Source organism: Sinocyclocheilus grahami, unplaced genomic scaffold, assembly GCF_001515645.1.
Source record: "Sinocyclocheilus grahami isolate Dianchi unplaced genomic scaffold, SAMN03320097.WGS_v1.1 scaffold3.1, whole genome shotgun sequence".
Taxonomy (NCBI): domain Eukaryota; kingdom Metazoa; phylum Chordata; class Actinopteri; order Cypriniformes; family Cyprinidae; genus Sinocyclocheilus; species Sinocyclocheilus grahami.
Window position 1 is genome coordinate 5,099,078 of NW_015505182.1, and position 19,403 is coordinate 5,118,480.

The following is a 19,403-nucleotide window of genomic DNA, read 5'->3' on the forward strand; positions in this document are numbered from 1 at the left end:
GTAACCCACTGAGCTCTGCTTGCTTTCACTCATTCTTGATTTTTGTGTTTGTTTGTGTGCGCGCGCGTGTGTGTGTGTGTGTGTGTGTGTGTTTCCAGCCAAGAAAACGTGGATAAGAAGAGTCAACACAAAGTCATTCAGTGCCTCAAGGCCTTTATGAACAACAAGGTAATAACGTCACCAAGCAGCGGGTTCATTTTATAACTACCTTCCACTTGAGATAACCTCATCTCATATTGGACAATTATCAATTTTCAAAGGCCACATGCAAACTGCACCTAAATATGTGATGACTCTTTTAAATGCGAGATCCACAGTCTTCAATCCCATTGATGTTTGTTGCAACACTGCTCAATTGCATAAAATTTAAATTATATTTGCTGCTGTGAAAATGGTTTTTATTCGCTTCCATATTTTCACCACCCCCTCAAATGTCTTTTTTTATAGCAATAGTTTTATATTTGTTAAAATAATTTTACAATTATTGTTTACAAAAATATAAAAATAGAAACTAATTGGAAATGATACAGCTATAACGTAACACAACCCCTTAAATTCATTATGCTGAAAAACAAGTCGTGTTTGCTATTTTAACAAAACCTGATTTATGTCTGTCAGCTAGATAACATTATTTTAGTGACCAATCAGACCAGTCAGCAGAATTTGTACCAAAAATGCAGAATACTTTACAGATAACCAATCGTTTATGTTTGCAAGACATTATGTAAAAGATAAAGAAATGCAAGAATTTTTGTGATAATATAGCACTGCAATGGAAAGCCCAAAGATTTGCAGTTTGCATGTGGCCAAATAAGAAGTCATTTACTTTAAATTGTACTGCTTATGTTCTTTTTGTCTTAGTAGAATAAATAATGTGTGCTGTCAATGTATTTCAAACCATTTACTATTCTTAAGCTTCAGATGATTGTTGTTCTAATGTACCTTCACCTTTAATCAACCGTGAATCTATTTTAGGGTTTTTATGTTGAGAATATTTTAAAAACCTTATACAGTATATCGCTTGTTTTTTTTTTTTTTTTACACTTTATTTTTATGAACTTCAACACTAACTATCAAACAACACTCCTTCGTGGGTACATACATAAATATTTTTCCCAAAGTATAACATAAAAAGTAAAAGAAATTTCAGTCTGGTCAACTGGTTACGATATAAGCAAATATTTGTAAGCATGTATACATGAATATTTGTGGTCATACATTCATAAACATAATACTCATTTCCTTAGGCTTACTATCAAGCAGCCGTTGATCCTAATTACATACATTTACATGAATGAATATACATATTTCACTTTGGCATTTATCTAGTATATCGCTTCTTTAATTGCTCTTTTATACCATTTCAACTTGTTACTCACCATGAAAATAGCCAAGGAAGATGGCAGCCCACCTAAATCACCAACCAGCCAACCATCACATTAAATCAAATGTTACAAGTGACAGAGAAAATGTAGAATAAAGTAACGAAAACATGGTGTATTTATCTGCTGTGGATGTGTTTCATGAGTTTCAGATGTACTTTTTTTGAAGTAGAAATCTCATCATTACCCTAAAGCACCAGCTTCAAACAAGACTCATTTCAGTCGCTGTGGCATCTCAGCCGACCCCTTCATCAGCTGCAGCGTTACATCTCCGCTAACTCACCACGCTCCCGCTCCTCCCCGCTGGACACACATACCTGCGGCCGCTTTCAAATGGTCAGGAGCGATAAGAGGAGAGCTTCAGATGAAGGGGGCTGCAGACAGCCACCACTCTGAACTCGGGAGGGGGTTACGCCGCACGGCCGAGGTGGAGAGGTCTGAGGGGGCTTTTGATGATTTGCACACTCCTGTTAGAGAGATGTGTTAGAAGTGGATCTCCAGTGGTGTCTCTGAAGTTGTTGATAGCCCGGGGTTTGAGGAGTTACCCCCGCCTCGTGCAAACATACATACGAGCATGGTAGAGATAGAGATCTGTGGGGTTTTGATCCATGTTCATTCACTGGGTATGTGGCAGATGTTAGACAGACATGTTGTCAGGTGTCAGCATATCCCATGGTGTTTGAGTGAAGCTGAACTAATCTTATCGGAGAAGCTGTTAGCAGTCATCTATCAGCCTCGCTAACAGGTCTGATTCTTTGTTGGAATGGCATTCATCAATGGTATTTTCTAAAGTAAGCATTGGCATTGCGGTACATTGCTATTTGAGATTTGAAAAAAAAAAAAGTAAATATTGATTTTATTCTATTTTTTTTTGTTTTTAGTGTTTTATTTTTTGCTTATTTAGGCAAAATCATATAGAATATCTTCAATTTTATTTATCAGTTATATTTTAAAATATTTTTATTTGCTTTAAAAAAAAAAATTGCGAGTAATTTAGGCCAAAAACCAGTAACAAAAATAGTTATATTGTAAAATATTATTACAATTTAAAATAATATTTTTTTTGTCTTTTTTTTTAGTTTAATATGCATTTTATTCTTGTGATGACCAAGCTGAATTTTCATCATCATTAATTCAGTCTTCAGTGTCACATGATCCTTAAGAAATCTTTCTAATATACTGATTTGCTGCTCAAGAAATATTTCTTATTGTTATCAGTGCTGTGCTGCTTAATATTTTTCTGTGAATACATTATATATTTTTCAAGATTCAGGCATGAGTAGAAAAGAACAGCATTTAATAAAAAAAAAAAATACTCAAAGCAAAACTCTTTACTCTCCCCTAGTGAAAAATAAATGACCTAAAATGTATTTGAAAAGCATTTATTTCATGCGAAGTTTACTACAAATACATTTACATATGTATGTACTCAATAAAAATACCCTGCAATTGTACGTTTCGTATATTTAAAGTCTGTTAAATTGGAACAACTAATTTTATACTTAATGCACATTAATTGTGTGGAAGTAGTGCTGATGTCCAACTAAAGATATACTGAATTATATTTGATTGTGCTAAAGTTAAACTATTGCAAGTATACTTTAGTTACACTTTAAAAATCATGCTTTCAAAGATCATTCAATCTTCATCAATACTGATATTAAAACATACTTTAGGCTTAATTTTAAGAAATGTGCATTGTGCACAAGTAGTACTCCAAAATAAGTTTAATTATGTTTTCTTTATATCAGTAAGTTTCAAGCGATATGTCAGTAAATATGTTGATAGATTTGAGTTATACTTGGTATGAAAGAAATGTATTAATTTTTTTACTAGGGTCACTTTTGACAATTTTTAATGCATCCTTACTGGGGGAAAAAGAAAACCTAGAGCCTGACAGGGTACTACAAACACTCAGAACATATTTGCAGCCGCATAGCAAAGCTTTGGCAACCACCCAAAATGGTTGTGAGATTGGTACATTTTTTAACAACAAATGTAAAAATCTAGTCATTATCTACAGTATGTAATTAGTTTTCTTTCCCTCAGGAGCTTCACAAGTTGACTTCATTTTTTTTTCTATAACTGTATTCAATTGTCACGTCATTGACTCTAATTGACATGCCATTTGTTAAAAATGGAAACAAAGCAATTAAGCGCATCAGTGCATTTTTCAGTTGGAAATCTGTCATGGTCACCCACTGAGGAAATATAAATCGGTTGAGGCCATTGTTGTTTTCCTGAGGCCTGTTTCTGTAGGATCAAAGAAAAAAAAAAAACACTCTCTGCATCTATTTCTGTGTAGTCATTCTGGGAATTAATTTGCTGGAGATCCCAGTTGTGTTTTCTGCGAGTTTCAAAATCTACTACTCACACCCCTCAGCCCTGAAGGTCAGGTGTAATCCCAAGCACCCGACAGGTGCCACAAGCCTTATTTACCCAGAGGCCTGTCACAGCTCCAGACCTCTCACTTCAGCCCCACAGCATCATGGGACGCATTCCGCCCATGTTGCCTGCCAGCCAGGTGCTCCCGTCCAGCTGTCACCAACTCCCGCGGAATGAAGACAGAAAATGGCTCAAATATGTTTACATCCATTACTGCGCATAAACACTGTGATAACGCACAGTGATCTCCCCTGTGCCTCTGAGGCGGGAAGGATGTTTTCATACCTAAGTTTGCATAAAAAAGAAAAACTGCAGAAACATCTGTTCTGAATGACAACAAGGCTGAGATATGGCAGTTGGAGCCATTAATTGGCATGAGTTATGAAGCAATTAACACAACTTGGTGAATTTGCTGTCCTAAAGCTTTTTAGTCAGAAATTAATTGACTCAGGATGATTCATGTCTTGAAAATTGCTAAACTTGAGTCACAAGTTATTTTGTGCTGTTGCAAGATGGCGACAGATTTGGGTCTTCCAAATTTAGTCATATGATGACCCATATTTTGTTAATTTCTAAATAATCAGATCATGTAAATTCAGAATTAGGATTTTAACCATTACACTCACACACACTCAGTCAAATTTTAGTGAACCATTTCATGCCAAGTGAATCTATTACATGTAAAGATTGACAGAGTAGAGAGATATAGTCTTTTAAGTTACATCACAGTGTTTTGAATTAATGAGAAATTCGTCCTGTGGTGTTGGCGCTGCGGTCGTCATTAACCGAACCCCCCTGTGTTCAGACGTGGATATTCTCCCCTCTTTGACTCCTCGCTTCTCTCTCAGGTCTCGATCTGCTCTTGTCGTTTCAGACCCCCAAGGCCTTTCTGTCCTGTGTCTGTGTTCTTCATTCACCTTTATGCTTGCCATTTCTTCCTTTCTTTCTTTTTTTCACCCTCCCTCTCTCTTTCACGCTACTATTATCATATCCCTGATCGCAGTTTTGTCATTACTTCAAGGACAGAGCAACAGGCAGCTACGTCGAGTCCTTCTTTGGTTCCTCCACTTTTTAAAAGAGTCACCTCTAATTTAAACAAACTCTTTTCCGTAGTTACTACTTTGTATTTAATGTATCCCTCAGTATTTCCAATCCCTTGGAACGTATTTATAATAATGTACCCTTTAGATTAATGCTTGATTTGCTTGATTTTATTAAATAACATGTATTATAAGTAATAATTATTTTGTTGAATATTGTTGTGTAGTGTGTTTTTTTTGTGGTTTTGTTTTTTGTTTGCATTTTTGTGCAAGAATAAGTCATTTCATTCTTGTTTTTTTGGTTTTGCTTCTTTAGTGCATTCATTCTGTTCAAATTAGATTGACTGAATTGATCTTTTGCTGAGACAGTGTAGTTTTAGCAGTGGTTCAGTGCCACCGCGGAATAGCATTGCAGGAAACACTGGGCAATGTCTTACATAAGTTTTTTTTTTCTGTCTGTCTGCAGTATGGACTGGAGCGGATCCTTGGAGAGGAGAAGAGTCTGACACTGTTGGCCCAAGCCATTGACCCTGGTCAGCCGGCCATGATGACAGATGTGGTCAAACTGCTCTCTGCAATCTGCATTGTGGGAGAAGAAAATACGTAAGCCTCCCTTCTCACTTTTTCTAGCCTTTCTGTTGAAATCAATTTGGTTATGATGCAATTATTGTTCTTTCTTATTTCAGCCTGATTTCATTATTTAAGCCCCCTCAATTATATATTTTCTGTTGGAGTTTTATGCCCCTATTGTGATTTTTAACATCAACATTGTCAAATAGAGTATCAGATATGCATTTCATATATTTTTAAGTGTTCGAATGCTTTTTGGGCCACCGCATCATAATTCTGGGATTTTCTCTGATGCAAATTTAAATCATTGTTTAATGGAATTTCTTCTTTTACTGTGTGTTGTATTAGTTGCTATTTGCTTCAGCTCTCCTCCTGCGAACACAGTTTGTTGCGATAGCATAATTTTGTAAAGTTTTTGCCTGATTTTTTTATTTTTTTTTGGTCTTTTTGCATTCAGGATATAAGCACAGCATTCTTTTAGTTCAGATGCATAAAACATTTATCATGACTACTTAATCTCTCTTTTAAATATCAGCTTCATGTAAGCACTGAAAATGTGCAATTGACAGGTGCACTCAAAGCATCCTCCATACCAGAGAGAAGTGCAATCCCAGCATAACCCTCAGTGAAAAAATGTAAAACCAAATCAAATCCGTGACTTTTACTTATTTCCTGCATGAAGTTTGGAGAAGGTCCTTGAGGCCATCACCACAGCAACTGAGGGAAGAGGGGTGGCCCGCTTTAACCCTATCGTTCAAGGTCTTAGTGTGCGCTCCATCCAATTACAGGTAAGCGTTCACTGCTCCTCATCTGCCTTCTTGTTCACTTGTCTTCTGCTGATACAGCTCTACCAATGCCCGCGTGACCTCAATACACACTCAGTTACATATACATATTTATACCTATGATAGCTGCAATAGAAAAAAAAAACAACCTTGTGAATAGATAGTGCCACTCTCTAAAGAAAATGTGAAAATTTGATTTGATCTTATTTTATTTTATTTTTTCCAAGCAATGGCTACATCTTAAAAAAATGCACAAATATCTGTTCAAAATCCCTAGTGGTCTGTTAATGGCTCTTCTGTAATAAAGTAACATTACCCACTTTCACATTGCTGTTTGCACTATTGTGACAGACTGGTGTTGTGTGTATTGCTCAGATGGGGATATACATTTGCTTTATATACTATTCCATTTTGAAAGTTTCCCTCAGAGATTTGAGGGCCGGTAAATGGTCAATGCTGAGATGAAGCACCAGCAATTTGCTTGAAAGTGACTTCAATATAACGATGAAGTCACAGGCTCTGAATCACCTCTGAAACACAATTTACACTTTAAAATCCCCCAGCGACTGTGTATAGAGGCCGTCATGAAAAGGATAAGAAAACAAATGAGCATATCTGCTTGTTAACGACCAGTCCTTTATGTAAGAACACATTTCAAAAGCTTATGCAAGTAGATGCCTAATGCTCGTTTAAGCCATACGGTGCTTATGCAGGCATGACATTTGTTTATTTAAATGAAACAATATAAAACTAACTTAATTTCCTGTCCCTTTCTGACAAGTCAACATGACCTTTTGTTTAGCCAGCATGCTCAGGGGCTCAGGACACTTGTAAAGCACAGAGATTAGTGCTGCCAGTTAAAGCTCTTCATTTGCATTTTAAAGCATAAACTGCCATTAGTCAAACATCCCTGATGAGATTTACCATAATCATTCCAGAAATTATTAATAATTTGATTAGGGGTATTTAGCCATGTGCCCGCAAATAAGACGGAAGTGCACCATGAGTCAGGGTCTGTAAACCACAAATCTTGTAATGGACAGTTTACTCCAACAATAGAAAATTGACATCAATTTCATTTGATATTCTACATTCATAAGCCTTGATTGACTCTAATAACAAAATAGATCATAACTAAATCAAAGAACTAAAATATGTAATTGATCATTTAATAATTAAAGGGTTATCTATCTATCTATACATCCATCTATCGTTACATCCATCTATCGTTACATCCATCATCTATCGTTACATCCATCATCTATCGTTACATCCATCGTTCTGTCTATCTTTCTGTCTATCGTTCTATCTATCTATCGTTCTATCAATCGTTCTATCTTATCTATCATTCTATCAATCGTTCCATCCATCCATCATTCTATCTATCGTTTTATCGTTCTATCCATCGTTCTATCTATCTATCCATCGTTTTATCTATCTGACCATCATTCTATCTATCTATTGTTAGTTTTGTCTATCGTTCCATCTCTCTGTCTGTCTATTGTTCTGTCGTTCTATCTACCATTCGTTTGTTCTGTCGTTCCATCGTTCTGTACCGTTTGTTCTAACTGATTTTTTTATTGTTCTGTCTCTCTGTGTATTGCAAATAGACAAGACTGACTCATTCATATTTATTGAAAGGGGAGAAACCAGTTTGTGATTTATGTAAGATTCTTTTGCGTATGGAACATATTTTAATAGAATGTCCATTTTTAAATTATAATAGACAGTATTTTTATTCAGAATATATGAAGGGTTAGTTCACCCAAAAATGAAAATTAACTTGTGTTTTACTCACCCTCAAAGCATCCTAGGTGTATATGACTTTCTTCTTTCAGACGAATTCAATCGGAGTTATATTAAAAATTGTCCTGGCCCCTCCAAGCCTTTCAATAAGGGCAAGCGGGTGTTGGTTGTCAACAGTTCAGAAGACGTTCCGGCAGATGACGTATGCGTCGTGCGCGCACCTCTAAGAAATGCAGGAGCAAAGGAAACAAAGTTTCCTTACTTTAGCAAAGGAAAACCAGTCTCCTCTTGGCTTATATCGAAATCCTCTGACATTTTTCTTTACAAATCCTCATTTTGTACTTCTAATTCATGAACGGCGTGTTTTGTTTTGTCTCCGCGTTCGTCACTTATCATGCAACGTCGACGTCTTACATCATCCACCGGAACTGCTTCTGTGTATGACAGTCAGCGGAAGTGAGAAAAAAGTCTTTATTACGTTTGAAATATGGATATTTATCTTACAAAAATGCATGGATTTGCTACAGTAGGCCTTTATTCACCCCCCGGAGCCGTGTGAGGGACGTTTTATTAATGATGCGTGCACTTTATTTCATGTCTTCTGAACTGTTGACAACCAACACCCGCGTATCCCCATTGAAAGGCTTGGAGGGGCCAGGACAATTTTTTTTTATATAACTCAGATTGGATTCGTCTGAAAGAAGAAAGTCACATACACCTAGGATGCTTTGAGGTTGAGTAAAACACAGGCTAATTTTAATTTTTGGGTGAACTAACCCTTTAATGGACATTTTTAAAAAGGTTTCTTCTGAAATAATTTTAGAATTTTTATCAAATAGTAAGTTAAAAGACGATATAATTGCTATTATTGTTGTTATTATTTTAGTTTATATTTTTATAACAAAATTGTTAAATAATAACATTATATGGAAAGGATATTGATTGAATTAAGTGATGCAATTTAATTGTTTTTTCCATGAAAATGGCCATTGCTGCTGATGTGGTGTTAAATCGTAAATAAATAAATCTGTCTGTCTGTCTATTGTTTTATAAATTGACTAACTGTTGGCCTATGTTACTTTCTGTCTCTCTGTTAAACTAATATTAATTTTGTAAAAAAAAAAAAAAGATCTGCAACAAAGAAGTTTTTTTTTAAAAACAATGTATGCAAGGACCATACAGGCAGCCTGTATGTCTGGCTCTGGGCTCTCTTGTTGCAGCATATGTGCATGCATTCAAGTGAGGCCTGCGTGCTAATACTCGTGACCTGCCCAGCTCCTCTGCAGAGTGCAGGCCCTACAGAACGCTGGTTCGCCTGCGTTAACTGAGTGGCTTCATTGTTGAGACTAATCAAAGTAGCCGTGTTTTAGTTTAATTGGTAGCAGAGGGAGGTGAAGGAGAGGCACTGAGCTTTCCCCTCAAACATGCATAGAGAGAACTTTCACATGCTTTCTCATATCCAGCATTCAGGATAAACCTCTAACTCAGCAGTTAATGTTGCAGCTAAAATTATATTATTTTGACCTGCAGAGTGCAAAATATGTAGTAGTTCTGCGGCTCTTATGGTTCGCATGGATTTGTGCACAAAGAATTCCTCTTCCAGTCCAAAATAGCGTTGAATAGTTTATACGAAGCAATTGAACACTCTACAATAGCAGGTCACACAGGAAACGGCCCCTTATTGGCCAGCTTTTCTCCATTAGATCGGAATTGATGAAATTAGAGGAGAAAAATAACCAAAAAACATCCAAGGCATGCTGTTTAATATCCATAAAGGCCAACTGGTGTGCTTAGAGGCCTGTTCAATACGGCAGTCACCTGAATGCACCAGTGCCTTTTAACTAAACACTCCCTCTCACACGTGTGATTTAGAGTGTTGTGGAGAAGGCTGATCAAGTAAAGTTTTATTGATTGACTGGTTATTGTTCCTGTTTGCTAATAGTCAGCTGTGATCTCTTTTAACCGTATGAATCATTTATCAAAGGCTGTTATAACTGGGAACAGTTTGGAGTTTTCTTTAGGGTTTCTCTTTCTCTCTCCACTCTTCTGTTCTTGCTGGAGATATTTAGGGGCTGTCTCTTCAAATAGATGCTCTTAGAGCACACACCCAGACTGCATAGTTCAGTTTGTTTAGGTAAGAGTGAGAGGTAGGGTGCGCTCAGGGTCGACAGTAGACTGCACTGGAGAGGGTTATTTTTAAAGAATTTTTCAAGAGAGCTTGAGGATACCAAGTATTTTCGTTTTGCATGTGTCTGTGTGCTCATCCATGGGAGTTAGTAAATGAATCAGCATGTTTTTTTTATCACTTCATAATTTGTGTTTTCATGTCTATGTCTAGTGGATATTTCTTTTAGCTCTGTATTGCTCTGAGCTAATGGAGAGTGAGTGATTCTCACAGGAATATATTTTCTCTCTCTCTCCTCATCCTGTCCACTCACCACTCCCGCTTCTTGCCAGGCATGTGAAGTAGGCAGATTAAGAAAACGGTACGGTTATTAATGGCAGATATGTTTTCCTTTTCCCTCATGAAAGCTGTCAGCAAGTGTCTCTTACAGGCTCAACTTTGCTGAGATTCCTCCCGCAGTTCAACCGCTGAGCCACACAAATATGAATAATACAATGTCATCATCTCTTAAATCAAAGGGTTTTGCCTGTGAAAGACTTCTGCTCATTTTTTTCTTGATTTTTGCTGTGTGAAAATATCATAAATATACTGCCCATCATTACTGACTAAATATTTATTTAGTATCATAATCTTGTGTTTTGAGCTTTGAGTTTAGGATTATAAACATTGACTACAATTATTTGGCCATTTGAGTAAAAACATAGAATTTTCAATTAATCAACTGGTGGTTTTTATGAACCAGTTCTTTTTAGCAAATAAGAACAGAAATCATATGAGCCTGTCCATTTAGTGCATCATTCAAAGGACACATGAACTCAGGATTTACAGTTTAAATAGCTGACGAATCCATTGATTGAACTAAATTAATTGTGAAACATCTTGATTTTTATTGACGTGTATTATTGTCTTTTGTTTTGACCCCGTGAGTTTAGGATAAGAAATATTGCCTCCCATTTTTTATACATTGATTATTTGATTAATCACAACTTGAATTGGTAACCAATATTTTTTTTAGTGCATCCAAATCATACAGCACAATCAGTATTGTCTGATTCACAAACAAGTGACTCTTACAGACCTGTCCTTTTATTGAATTATTAAAAAAAAACACTACTTTTACTTTATGAATATGTCTGAAAAAATCATGTGCCATCACAGCCTGTCAAGTTGAGACACCCCACTATAAATAATTTGGAATTGGTGTGGTTTATTATGTAATACATTTTTGCATCATCAGACATGATGTGAGCAGAAGGTCCAGGCACACAGCTATACAGACAGTTCACTGTCTGTTCAATACGGCAGTCACCTGAATGTACCAGTGCCTTTTAACTAAACACTCCCTCTCACACGTGTGATTTAGAGTGTTGTGGAGAAGGCTGATCAATAATTGATGATCTGTGTTGCTTGAGGAGATTAATAGTAGTTTTTGACTGAGGTGATGGAATCCTTTATGTTGGCTGAGAGTTCAGTGAGAGTCATAAACCACAGTGATGCTCTTCAACAGGTCCAAACTGCAGTCTCATATACATTCCCTTGAAAACAAGCTTCAGTGAGACATTCAAGGCCATGAACTTTTGCTTTCAAATTAAGCTTTGTAAACTAGTGTAAAAAAAATCATCAAGGCTAATTGAAGATTACTGACATCAATTACTGATCATTCCTGTGATGCAAAGCTGAATTTTCAACATCATTACTCCAGTCTTCAGTGTCAAATAATCCTTCAGAAATCATCCTAATATGCTGATTTGTTGCTCCAAAACATTTCTTCTAATTATCGATGTTAAAAACAGTTGTGTTGCTTAATAATATTATTATTGTGGAAACCGTACTTTGGTAGTGTATTTATGTATAAGGGACCTTGTATAGTTTGGTACTGGTTACCATTACTTTAATGAGAGTTTTCATGTCTTTGAGCTCACAGCTGGAGGTGTGTTAAACCTGGTCTTGATCAAAAGGCAAGGTCCTAATATGTAGAATACAGGATATATTACTCAGTTTTTAAAAACCACTGCAGATAGGCAGTATATACCTACAACATTAATATACACATTCACATGCCAATTGGTGTGCTATTCAGGTCAAGGAGTGATCGTTTAGCTCTTTCATTATGGAAATGATAATGCCATGACTGCATACACTTAGGCTATGCTTTATTATTTGTTTTCTATTTTCTTTTTATGGTCAGTTATTCCATAAAGGGAATGTAGGTTTATGTGTCCTTAATGCTGACTCACTCTAAAATTGAAAATATAGTAACTTGAATTTTATATCCTAATTTATGTAAACCATATAAGCATGTTGGAGATTTCACTATGTGGTTGATTTGGCCACTTTATTTGTGCTGTAGTCAAGTATATCAATTAGTGAACATGATTAATGGCACTAGAATACTAAGACTGATTTTGATTATAATTGCATTTTAGAAATTATTATGCTGTATTTTGGGTGTCAACTTCACAGTACTATGTAGAAATGATTCCTGTAAAAGGTCAGAATGATGACCTCAGATCAAAGAGCCTCACCTCAGCCTGACTGATCCTAATTATTTCCACTTTCCCCTCCAAAGCTCTGCTAACTTCACTCATTTTAAGAAAAGACTCTCAAATTCTGTATTGTGCCACAAAGGCTAGATTTATTAAACATGTCAGCCCAGTTTATAATTCACTGTTTTCTTCAGTTTTTTAATTCAAATATATAACTATATATTTAACAGGGATAGGAAAGCCTTATTGCCTGGCTGCAGTTTTAAATTATACTTTAAAATGCGGCTGAGTTCACTCTACGGTATCTCGTACGTCATCCCTTCTCACTTTTGTTATGTCTCTCTCCATGTCCCTCTCCATTTTTATGTCTCTCTTTCTCTTTTATGCGAGTGTCGAGCAGCATCGCAGATTTAAAGGACTCGGTCATTTTCATTGCACCAGTTAATAGCTTGTATAAGCCAGTATCACTACTGTCAGAGGATTTAGAGTTAATTTTACAATTTTTCTAATTTTGTGCCTGAGTCAGTGGTACCGTATTCTCAAAAAGATAATACAATGCATTGATTTTTCTTCCCTCCTCGCTCTCTCTTATTCTCTCTTGTTCTCTGTCCTCCAGGCCTCAGTATTTTAAGATCATAGAGGAGTGTGTCTCTCAAATCATCCTCCATCGTAGCGGCACAGATCCTGACTTTGCCTACCGCAAACGTCTGGATGTGGACTTCAGCCACCTGTTAGGTGTGTATGCTTTTCTATTTGAGCAAGTACTTCAAACTGAAATGGTTAATCTCTCCATGCTTTCTCTGCAGAGGTGTGTGTGGATAAAGCCAGGGCCGAGGAGTTTGAACAGAGGGCCTTAGAGTTAGCTCAAAAGGCAAGTGCTCTTTCTTTCCCTCCACTTTTTCTTCCACCCCTTGTTTTCTGTTTCTTTCTTCTCACTCTGGCTCCTCTAATGAAGTATGCGGCCTATGAAGACCATTCACGACCGCACCATTTAGCTTTCTTTAATTAAGGCAAGATTACTTGAAATCGTTCAAACAGCCATTTGTGGTTAACAGTATTCTGAGATTAAAAAGGCCCTTGTATTGATTGTTGGGAGCATTCCTTTATAATTGTGGGCCGAAGTGTACGTGGTCGAGGGCAACAGATCTATACAACCACAGCTCTTTAACTACATCCTTTCCAGATAACTAGTTATCTTTTAAAACTAGCAGAACTGCTTTTTATGGCTTTACATCTAAGAAATGAACTCGATGAATGAAAACTTGTTGGGTTAGGATGGTCATACTAAAGTGCATTATGATGCACGTTTTTTTTTTTTTTTGCAATGTAGGCATGAAAATTTACAGTCAGACATTTTTTAAGAAAGTAAACTTTTTTTTGTGAAGACTAGTTTTGTGTTTTAAAAGGTTGTGTGGTATGTTTCAGTACACTACTGTTTGGTGTCGGTAAGATCTGTTTTAGAAAATGTGTCCATCTTATTTAATAAAAATATTCTTAAGTAACTCTTTTCATAGTCCTTTAATTGAATTTGCGTTTTGCATTTGTTTCATACTTGTGTAATCATATTTTATTTCAATAATTAGTGCTCAGTCTTAGTACATAATGCTAACAGAAAAAGACATTTAAGCAGCGTTCAAACATCAGTAGAATAATGGTTATGTTTTTGTGTGTGTGTTGATATGATTTTTGTTTTCCAGTTTGATGAGGAGTTCCTGGGCAGACAGGAAGCTCAAGCCCAGCTGTTGAAAAGAGAGGAAAAGATCAATGAGCTGGAAGCTGAACTTCAGGCTTATAGAAACCAGGTACCTCTGCTTTTCTCTCTCTTTGTTTTGGCCACTTCTGTCATTGTTTTTGATGGCATTGCTGCTGGGATTCCCTTCTCTAGTGCTGTCTCTCCTTCTGGTTTCTGTTTGTTAAATTATTTTTCTTTCTGTCTTAGTTTGGTTAGTCTGTCTTAGTTTGGTTATTTGACATTAAATGCAGAGAACTGGAGATCATGACACATATCTGTTTTAATTGGATCTGTTCAGAAACAAACAGAAAAAATGTGCAAAATAATTCAGCATTTGCATGGAGACAATGTGAAACTGACTCCGATTCAGTAGTTGTTCAGGCCAACCAGGCAATTATACAAAAAATTGAGTTGAAATATAAATCCTATGCCCTTGGCCATCGGTTTGTTTAGATGCACACAAGCAATGCAGGCACATCTGTTCTCCCTGGCCAGGCTGACCTGTGCTTTTGTTCTCCCAGTCCCTAATACACACTTCTCCCACTATACCATGACAATTACCCCATTTCCTTACATTATTTCATCTTTAAAGAGTTTTTTGTGCCAAGTAGTGCTGGGCGGTATGACCAAAAATTTATATCACGTATTTTTCAAAATTAGACGGGTTTCACGGTGCATGACGGTATTTTTTTTTCATGCATGACCGGGTGTTAACCATATTTTCTACTGATTGAGAGAGGAAATACTGCAGTATATTGACTTAGAATGCCCTATTTTACTGTCATGATGAGTGAATATTGTCAAAAAATAACACACTAAATAGTGACTAAACACGTCCCCTTTTAATGTTAACCATGAGTCACTCTCATTTATAATCGCGGCATCGTCTGATAAAATCAACATGCATCTACACTATGCGGTTGTTCTAACTATATTACTTTTTTGTCTCTTGCAGCGCACTGCCTGCGTCTGAGTAACAAACAAAATAAAACAAACAAAAAAGTGCATGTGATATTAACAGACAAACTACGCTCATATTTATAATTCCAAACAATCAGTAAGCGACAGGTGTTTTGTACTCATTTATTGACGAGTCGGCTACTGAATGCACTGCTTCTCTCGCTGCTTCTCTGCCGCTCACTACACAGAACAGACGCCGAGAGAGGCGACACTTCTCCGGGAAAGTCAGACCTCACAAACAAAAAAGTGCATGTGATATTAACAGACAAACTACGCTCATATTTATAATTCCAAACAATCAGTAAGCGACAGGTGTTTTGTACTCATTTATTGACGAGTCGGCTACTGAATGCGCTGCTTCTCTGCCGCTCACTGCACAGAACAGACGCCGAGAGAGGTAGCACTTCTCCAGGAAAGTCAGACCTCGCGTTCGCGGGACAGCACTGGTGAAATCTTCCAACTGAACCATAGCTAAGGTTTATCCAAAAAAGTCGCTAGGTTTCTCAGTATGAATATTCTATGGAAAAAAGCCGTTAAAAGGGTCTGAAAGTTGCTCAATCTAGTGCTAAAGTCACGCTCGTGTGTGTGTGTGAGACGCGGGAGCTGATGGCAGGGGGCGGTGGATATTTGTGGCGGTCAATGTGAATATTGTGGATGAGTTCTTGTGTCATCACGTTCTATTAGTTCTACAGCTTCAGTTTCGGAACTTTTATGCTTAGTAACACATATAGCTGTTCCCTCACCACAGTGCAACAGTGAAAAGGGACCCCTTTCAAACAGTGTGGCATTCCGAACGTTGGTTAAGCGGCATATACTGGTATTGCGGTATTTTAAAAAGTCATGTCATATAACAAAAATAAACACCGGTATTCGGTATGAACCGGTATACCGCCCAGCACTAGTGCCAAGTATACTCACCATGCCTCTCACTCTTGCTCAGCCCTACAGCGCAAACAGTTTTTTTTTTTTGGAGCTAACATCAAACTTGTTTACAGCTTTTGCTCTTCTCTCTAATAGAGACTGGCACAGTCTGCCCTAATGTTGTCTCTACTTCACCCTGAACAGCTGCTATAAGAGAATCATACTGCTCTAAAGCCCTGATCTTAGCTTCTCCATATTTAATCATTAAATTAGAGTCAAAGTCTTTTTCAAATAAACTTTTGAAGATTTTTTTTTGGAATTCAGTGATATACATTGATATACAGTGGCCCCTTTGCTTTCTTTTAAAATGTTTAATTTTACCATTTTTTGTTGTATAATGCAAAGTAAGGATGCATAATATATTGGCACCATGTTAGTAAAGTTTTGGCTGGTTGGTTTTTATGAACTGATTCTGAGTATTTAATTTCTTCTGCATATTTTAAGATTAATAGATCAACATTTCAATGATTAAATGATTCAACATTAAAAGTATAACAATGGCAAAAAAGTGCAGTTTACTTTAACATGACATATCGGAGTTTTTAGCACTCAGCATTGGTTTATAATGTCAATCATTTATTGGTTGTAGTTGTATGTTTTTGGACTTATGTATGCATTAAATTAACCTGCTGTATTACCATGAAAGCTGTGACACTCCTGCACATTGACGTTTTTCTTGCCAAGCTTTGTGCCTGTACCCCTCTCCTCCACTTGGTCCTCAGACTCTAGACTTTTTTTTTTTTTTTTACGGATCTGAACCCCTCACACTGACATGACAAATAAGGCATCAACTGAAAAGTTGGTTTGATCAATTGCTTTTTGGCTCACTGGGCTATCGTCGATAGAGCAGATCAATTCTTAAATAATGGTGGCCAATGAGCGAAGTGAAAGTTTAGAGTGCAGGCAGTTAAGCTGATCCATCTCTTTGGGGTGCGATCGTTTGCAGCAACGCAAAACGTAATCACCCAGTCAATTCTCCACATATGCAGGAGCGTCAGTCATGCTGACTCTTAGCCTGTGAATTATCTAGAGGCCGGCATGTGCACAGTTTGAATTAGAGCGCACCTACTTGTTCAATAATCACCCACCCCAACTCGTGTAGCTGTGTGCCATAAAAATACAGTCTCTCACATCGTTCTGGAGGAATTTTGGCCCACTCTTCTTTACAACGTTGCTCCAGTTTATTGAGACTTGTGGGTATTTGTTTATGCACAGCTCTCACCACAGCATTTCAGTCAGGATGAGCTCTGGACTGGGCTATTGTAACCTTGACTCTTTTTTTATTTTATTTTTTCAGCCGTTCTGTTGTAGATTATATGATACAGATAGTTTAAAATATTGTTACACAAATACTTTTAAATTATTGAAGAAATAATTTATTCTTCAACTTGAACTTATCAATTAATAATCATAAAATCTTGATTGAATCTCAGAATGGTAACAGAAAAGACATTTAAAACTTGTGAATGATCAAAAACAGTATGTTTCTATTAGTATTTTTTCATATGGAACAGATGAGAAGTACAATTCCTCCATGTAATGTGCAAGGTGCACAGGCAAATTTCGCTACCCCTTTAACCCAACGTTGCAAAATTACAACACTGACATGACATAAGCTCAAAATCTAAAATTATCAATGCATTCAACAATACCTTAATATCTACATGGTCTACACATATTAATAATCACAGAAAAAAATGTTAGGCATTTTTATTCAGATTTATCCAGTCCAGTAAAACAAGATGATGTGCTTCAAGGGAAGTTCGCAGGTTGAGTTTATGGCCAGGTAAATAAGCCTATTTTTAAAATCTAGCATCCAATAGCATAGCAAGGCTGAAGAATAGGACCCCATTAGTTGTGTAAATGTGGTCTTAGAGAGAGAGAGAGAGAGAGAGAGAGAAAAAAAAAAACATGAGCAGCTTTATTTTAGCTGAGCTAAAACGGATGCTGTAATATTACAACAGTGGGCCTTACAGGGCTAGAATACTTTGGTATACAGAGGAGTTCATGGTCGACTCAATGACTGTGAGGTGCCCAGGTCCTGTGGCTACAAAACAAGCCCAATATCATCAGCACTCCACAAGCATGTGTGGCTTTTGCTATGAGGTGTTTGTGCTGATATGCTCTTTAGGTTTTCCCCAATTGTGGCGCTGTGCATTATGGCCAAACATCTCCACTTTGGTCTCGTCTGTTCAAAAGACATTGTTCTAGAAGTCTTATGGTTTGTTCAGATGCAACTTTGCAAACCTAAAACGTGCTGCCATGTTTTTTTAGATAGAGGCTTTCTTCTGGCAAGCCTTCCAAACATGCCATACTTGTCCCATATTTTTCTAATTGTACTGCCATGAACTTTATCATTTAACATGTTAACTGTGGCCTGTAGAGTCTGCGGTGAAGTTCTTGAGTTTTCTGCCATTTCTCTGAGCATTACATGGTCTGATCTTGGGGTGAATTTGCTGGGATGTGTCCACTCCTGGGAGGATTGGGATCTGTTTGAATGTCTTCCACTTGTGAATTATCTTCATCACTTTGGAATGATGGACTTCAGTTTGTTTGCAAATGGTATTACTCTTCCCAGATTGATGGCAGCAACAATTGCTTCTCTAATATCATTGCTGATATCTTTCCTTCTTGGCATTGTGTTAACACACACCTGAAGGATCCAGACCAGCAAACCGCAACAACTTCTGCTTTTATAGAGGTGCTCACACTTGCTGATGATCAGTTAATCAAAGGTATTTGATTAGCAGTGCCTGACTACTGCTTGTCCTCTTAATTCCTGTTAACGTTAAGGGTATCCTAACTTTGTCACTCATGGTTTTTCCATTTTGGCATTATTTTTGGTAACTAAATAATGACACAGTGCAATATGTCTTGTGTTGTTGTTCGTCTGAGGGTTTAGTTTCCAAAATGTAAGACCTGCCAAGGACCAGATATATATTTTTAACTATGCCCTGATACAGAAAACCATAGAATTCAATAGGGTGTCCTAACTTTTTCACATGACTATGTATATGTATGTATTGTATGTATACATTTAATTTTTGCATTTTAAATTGTAATAAAATTTCTAAGCAATATTGCTGTTTTTATTGTATTTTTTGTTTAAATAAATACAGCCTGGGTGAGCCTAAGAGACTTCTTTCAAAAACAGAAAAAAAAATCTCACTGACTTCAAGTTTTTAAACAGTAGTGGATATTTTAAAGTTGTTTTAGAAAAAGGAACTGAATTAATATGAAGCATGTATCTGTTGTTTGTCCCTTTTTGTCT

General features: G+C 36.8%; 1 protein-coding gene across 1 annotated transcript in view; it reads left to right on the top strand.

Moving 5' to 3' along the window:
- LOC107581615 (protein diaphanous homolog 3-like) overlaps positions 1 to 19,403 on the top strand; it is a 344,565-nt gene that overhangs the window by 139,603 nt on the left and 185,559 nt on the right. The window contains exons 6-12 of the mRNA XM_016267247.1: positions 99 to 168; positions 5,274 to 5,410; positions 6,060 to 6,165; positions 13,046 to 13,047; positions 13,136 to 13,254; positions 13,326 to 13,390; positions 14,217 to 14,321. Of these exons, the coding sequence (XP_016122733.1) occupies positions 99 to 168; positions 5,274 to 5,410; positions 6,060 to 6,165; positions 13,046 to 13,047; positions 13,136 to 13,254; positions 13,326 to 13,390; positions 14,217 to 14,321 (604 nt within the window). The remainder of the gene's footprint in view (positions 1 to 98; positions 169 to 5,273; positions 5,411 to 6,059; positions 6,166 to 13,045; positions 13,048 to 13,135; positions 13,255 to 13,325; positions 13,391 to 14,216; positions 14,322 to 19,403) is intronic.